The 6,012-nt window shown below is 52.5% G+C and overlaps 1 protein-coding gene across 3 annotated transcripts in view; it reads left to right on the top strand.

The window, feature by feature from the left end:
- Window positions 1-313: 313 nt before the first annotated feature.
- Window positions 314-6,012, top strand: part of GFRA1 (GDNF family receptor alpha 1) — a 221,260-nt gene continuing 215,561 nt past the window's right edge. The window contains exons 1-4 of one of the 3 annotated variants that reach the window (XM_039465278.2): window positions 314-438; window positions 1,024-1,317; window positions 2,190-2,483; window positions 3,701-3,784. In XM_039465278.2, the coding sequence (XP_039321212.1) occupies window positions 1,278-1,317; window positions 2,190-2,483; window positions 3,701-3,784 (418 nt within the window). In that variant the 5' untranslated portion in view covers window positions 314-438; window positions 1,024-1,277. Of the gene's footprint in view, window positions 439-643; window positions 741-1,023; window positions 1,318-2,189; window positions 2,484-3,700; window positions 3,785-6,012 lie in introns of those variants that run through there. The other 2 variants (XM_010332664.3, XM_039465279.2) reach the window with 2 other exon arrangements.

Raw genomic sequence — 6,012 nt, 5'->3', positions numbered from 1 at the left:
CATCTTTTTTTTTTCCCTAGCGCGGAGAAAGTGAGCCGGGAAAGGGAAGGAGGGGGCGGGGACACCACCCCCCGAAAGAATAAACAAGTAAATAAACAAACTGGCTCCTTGCCGCAGCTGGACGCGGTCGGTTGAGTCCAGGTTGGTGGCATTTGAAGAGTTTTTTCGTTCTGTTTGGGAACCCATGGCCGTTTCCCGTCCCTCATCCCCACTCCTACTTCCCCTTCCCCCTTCCACCTCTTTCGGTTTGCAGGCATCTCCCAACTTTGGAGCCCGGGGGGGGCGCTCGTGGCTCCGGGCAGCACCTGCCGGGACGCTCGGGGACTGCGGACCGGCGCGCTTGCCCGGGGTGGGGGTGCGGAAGCGCCCGAGTCCTGGGCACCGGGCGAGGGTGTGAGAGGCGCGGATGCCCGTGAGGGAGCCGAGGACGCACGGAGGGTAGGGGCGCACCAACCGGGTTTCAGCCCCAGTCCGGACATCGGTTCCCGCTGGCTTGGCGGCCTCGGGAAGGAGAAGAGTCCCGGGGAGGGGGGCGGGGTGGCCACAGGGGCTAGCGATTGGCGATCTGTGTGGGGAGGATTGGCGGCTGAGGGAGCTCACTGGCGGGCGCGAAGAGGGGGCGGCCAACTTCCCGGGAAAGGGGGCTCTTTCGGCGCCAGGGCTGGCTAGGGAGCTGCCGCCGCCGCCACTGAGGGCTCGGACTCCAGGCAGCCGCTGGCTTCGCTCACCGCGCTCGGAAAGTACCGTTTATTTATTTATTTGCTTGCGTTCAGCCTCTCGGGTTTCATCAATAGACACCCCCGTGGACTTTAAGAACCCTCTTCAGACCTCTGCAGCCCTCACCCTCATCCCCGTGTCAACGGCCCCTGGAAAACACGCACATGCACCCCGACCCGGGTGGGGGTGGGTTCTCACCCCGGCGTTGGAAAGTCCCCAAAGGAGGGAATGGGGGAGGGGAGAGGGGCAGTGGGGGGAGTCTCCGGCGCTCTCGGCTCTCCTCTCAAAGCGCGCTCTCCATTCCAGGTTGGGTCGGACCTGAACCCCTAAAAGCGGAACCGCTTCCCGCCCGCGCGCCCGCCGCCCTCCCGGAGCTGAGTCGCCCGCGGCGGTGGCGGCGCCGGAACCGGAGTTTCCTCTTTCACTGGATGGAGCTGAACTTTGGGCGGCCAGAGCAGCACAGCTGTCCGGGGATTGCTGCATGCTGAGCTCCTTCGGCAACATCCAGCAGCGACTCAGGATTTTTTTAGGGGGGTGGGGACCAGCCGCGCGCGGGCACCATGTTCCTGGCGACCCTGTACTTCGCGCTGCCTCTCCTGGGTAAGTCGAGGCCCGCCGCGGGCTTTCTTACTCGCTGAGTCTTTCATAGGGTCGCTTGCAGCAGCCCACCCCGGCCCCCGCACCAAAATTGGGGCGCGGGTGCCGTGGATGTGGGAGGAAGAAGTTTCGTTTTGGGGAGGAGGATTGCGAATCCCCGGACTAGGGAGGCGGTGGCGGCGCGGCGCTGGCCGAAGCTTTTCGGGTTTGGTTTTGGTTTCCTGTGGTTTTTAATGACCCAGCTCGGTGGGGGACTAAGTAGCCCTCCAGCCCAGGGCCCTGCACACCCAGCGAGTCCCCGGGAGCTCGCGGAGCCGCGGCGGGCAGGTGGAGTTGGGGAGCATTGGGGCCGGGAGACCAAACTTGGAAGAGAAAACTTTTCCCCGGAGTAGCTTCTGGGCGCTCCCCGCCCGGCCGACCGCTGACCACTGCTGGCCTGCTCTACGGCCGGCGCGGCGGGTTCCAGTCTACCGCCGCGCTTCTCCTCGGAAAGCCCCTGAGTTTTAGCCGGGCGGAGCGGGTGGCTGGAGCCGGGGGTGGCCCTGGAGTCCGGGTCCTCGCTCGGGCCAGGATGCCCCGGGGCGGAAGGCAGGCATGCGCGGTGGGCAGGGCAGGCTCTGGAGCAAACCCTTAAAGCCCGAGAGCTCAGCCTGCGCCACCTTTCCTCGCGGGCCGGGGAGGAGGGGAGAGGAGCTGGAGTTCCAGGGGGTGGGAAAATGGACTCCCGGATGGTCGAGAGGTGGACCCGCTCCCTGAGCAAGGCGTCCCCGCGGGCTGGTCAAGCATCCCTGACCTGGACGCGCGCCCTCGCCCGAAGCAGGGAAGTCCCGGGTCCCCGCCCGCGGCACTCAGGCTCCCTCCCCTCCACCCCGCAGACTTGCTCCTGTCGGCCGAGGTGAGCGGCGGAGACCGCCTGGACTGCGTGAAAGCCAGTGATCAGTGTCTGAAGGAGCAGAGCTGCAGCACCAAGTACCGCACGCTGAGGCAGTGCGTGGCGGGCAAGGAGACCAACTTCAGCCTGGCATCCGGTCTCGAGGCCAAGGATGAGTGCCGCAGCGCCATGGAGGCCCTGAAGCAGAAGTCGCTCTACAACTGCCGCTGCAAGCGGGGTATGAAGAAGGAGAAGAACTGCCTGCGCATTTACTGGAGCATGTACCAGAGTCTGCAGGGTACGCGCGGAACCTCCCCAGCCCACCCGGCGTCCTTCCCAGAAGGCAGGGGGCCCCTTCGTCCTCGGGCCAGCTGATCTCATTCTCCACTCACTTCTCCTCAGCTGCGGAATGAGGACCTTTCATTGGCCCCCAGGGACAATGGCAGCTGGTGTTTGTTGAGCTGATCAGCATTGTTGGGCCTGGTTGTTGGAAAACTCAGGAGGAGGTGGAGGTGGGGGGGCACCCTGGGACCCCGCTGACCTCTCTGAAACCTGGTCAGAGCATGGGAGGAGGATCCCCCTAAAGGCGCCCAAGGAACCCACAAGTTCTTTCCAAGGAAAGCCAGCCAGAGGCTTTCGCTGGCCTCAGAATAATAATAGGAGTGCTTGCCAGCGTCCCTGCATCTGGTCTGGACTTTCCCCCTGTCCCATTTCCTTTAACCTGCTCTGACATAAGATAAAGAATTATAAAAGGTCCAGGAGAATCCATTCTATCTTCACCCCATCAAACGTGATCAGAGGCAGATGTGTGAAAAACCGTTTGCCATAATCTTGGATTAGCGGAGTCTTGAACCAGCTGGTTTGGTTCAACCTTGGTTACCACAGAAGTAGCTCAGGGAGAGAAAGATCCACTTATCCCACCATCCAGTCCAATGAGAATGTTTTGGTCCTTGTAAGCCAGAGGTGGTTCGTGTCTGTAAACCTAACACAAACACTTGGTGTGTTCATTCTCGACTGAGACTCACACTGGAGATTTGTATTACACAGATGTGACCTGTCAGCTCCCACTTCCTCCAGAGCCTATCAGTGGAAGTCTCTTTCAGAGGGGCTGGTTAATAGCCATGGTACCTGCTTTCCAACTGTATGCCAGGTTTTGGGAGTAAGCAGAAATGTGGGTCTCTCCTGGGTCACCTTTCTTCTATTGGCTCCTGAAGGCAAACAGGGCTTGTGACGTCACCGGCTCTTTCCTCTCTGATTTCTATCCCTTTGCAAAGAGTGGGAGAGTTTTCTGGCAAGATTGGGCTGAGTTGTTCTCCAGTGTTTTCATGGCACTCTGGGGAGAACAAGGACAACAAAGGCAGAGAGAAGGAAAAGAAACCATAGCCAAAGGGATGCATTTAAAACCAAAGTTTTTGTTACACAATCATAACAATTAGAATTCAGATTCAGCAGCAAAAACCTGCTTGAAATATATCTGTTTTTCAGATCTGAGCCCGATCTTTCTGTTGTTTTTAGGAAATGATCTGCTGGAGGATTCCCCATATGAACCAGTTAACAGCAGATTGTCAGATATATTCCGGGTGGTCCCATTCATATCAGGTAAGCAGATTTATACTTCCACTCTGATGCCTTTGTGTGCTTGAATTCGTTGGCTTGCATTGTCTTTGGCACAGTGTTTCTGGGAAATGAGAAATAGGATGATGATAATGAAGAGGCAGAATGCCTAGAGATGATTGTATGACTTGAAAGTAATTCTAAATGAAGTAATGTGATGTGGTGGTTTGGTAGAGGTTCGAGGGAGGTGACTTGGCTGAGGTGTTTTTTTTTTTTTTTTTTTTTTCCATGTTAAAATATGATTGGCCAGCTCTTGCAGAGGGAGTGCCACTTCTGTCTGTAGGTGGCAATCGTATTCTCTTCTTGCTGCATACCTTCATGGTGCCTCCCTGGAAATGGAATCTATTCAGATTATGCCACTTACTTTACAAGAGGCCTGAAGATAATCTTAGATTGTTGAAAAATTTGGGATGAATTTACTTGTCTGCCTTTGATTTAAAAGATTAAGCTCTGCCATTTGTTAACAATTCTTTTGCTTCTATTTTTTCCTGAGCAAATGTGTGCGTTTAAAAGAGAATGTACTCCTACCCCAACAGCCCTTTTAAATGTAGTCTCACTTCCAATGGTTTGTTTTGTCTCTCTTCACAGTTCTCAGGGTGGTTTGGAAATAAACTTAGTTTTAGAATTAAGGTTTTCATAACATCTGCAATCAGACAGCCCATAAATAAGCAAGGCAGTAATTTATCTTTATGACATACAGATTCCAGACTAATGTTGTCTTTATTTACAGTTTAGACATTTTCTCAGGTATATATAGCCACCACAAATTATATATCTCTCAGTGGTTAAACGTGATGGTTAATGTTGAATTTGATTCTATGAGATTATGGTTTGTAACTGGTGAGAGTGTTCTGGTGTTCTAAATGTTTTTATGTTTTTTGTTTGCTTTTTTTTTCCCCCCCAGAAAAGCCACCGAATCAAGGGAGTGTGTAAATACTGATACTTTATTTGGGTGTATTATACATGCATTCATCCATTCCATTGAGCACCTACTATGTTCTAGCTATTGTGGTTTTGGCAGTGAGCCAGTCATCACTCTTGCCCTCATGAATCTTAGAGATAGGCAGCAACTGACATTTATTAAGCCTTTATTATTTGCCAAGAACTCTTTTGAGAGTGTTATATCACTAATTTATGTAATCATCAAATGCTTCTTAGGTATTATTATTTCCATTTTGTAGATGATTAAATTGAGGCATAGTGAAGTTAGGAAACCATCCCCGAATCATAAGGCTTAAATGGTAGAACCAGAGTTGAAACCCAGATTTGTTAGATTCTAAGCTTTTGTAACATCTACCCTTTGCTACTCAGAGTGTGGTTCTTAGATCAGCATCATTGACATTGCCAGGGAATTCATTAGAAATACAGGATTTCATTTTAACTACTGAACCAGAATACACAATTTAACAAGATCCCTGGGCTGGGTGCTTCATATGCACATGAAGCTTGAGAAGCACTCCTCTACATTATTCTGTCTTTTCCTTCAGAGGAAAAGTGTGTGTGTGTCTGTTTCAGCATAAGATGTAAGGGTACAAGTTTAGTATAAGAAGAATTCAAATGTTTCCCTGAGTAATGCTGATAATTTTCACTCCATGTCACTTCTAGTGCTTTCTGTCCCCTTGATCCAGCCAGGACAGTGGTTTAAGCAGTGGAGAGGAGATGTACAGACAAACGTTTGTGACCACCTAAGCTCTCCTGGGAGCAGTTCTGTAGAAAGTATGATGGGGTGTGGCCAACGGGGTGCCAGAGGCAAACCTGACCTTCATCCTGCTGTTGAGGGACAATGCCTCTTGCCTACTGCCTGCCCTGTGGACTCCTCGGTCTTTGTACTGATGCCTAGAAGGGTATGAATCTCTCTATGGTCATTGATAAGTGAGAAAGCAGGCAAGGAAGAAGGGTTTTAATTTCAGAATTTATGTAAGCAATGGGTTTTTTGGTTTTTTTGGAGACAAAGTCTCACTCTGTCACCCAGGGCCCAGGCTGGAGTGCAGTGGCACGATCTTGGAGCACTGCTACCTCTGCCTCCTGGGTTCAAGTGATTCTCCTGCCTCAGCCTCCAAAGTAGCGGGATTACATACATCTGCCACCATGCCTGCCTAATTTTTGTATTTTTAGTAGAGAAATACATGTCACCATCTTGGCCAGACATGTAGAGAAATACATGTCACCATCTTGAACACCTGACCTCAAGTAATCTGCCTGCTTCTGCCTCC

This window comes from Saimiri boliviensis, chromosome 12 (assembly GCF_048565385.1).
Source record: "Saimiri boliviensis isolate mSaiBol1 chromosome 12, mSaiBol1.pri, whole genome shotgun sequence".
NCBI classification, from domain to species: Eukaryota; Metazoa; Chordata; class Mammalia; order Primates; family Cebidae; genus Saimiri; species Saimiri boliviensis.
This window is presented reverse-complemented; position numbering and strand designations above follow the sequence as displayed.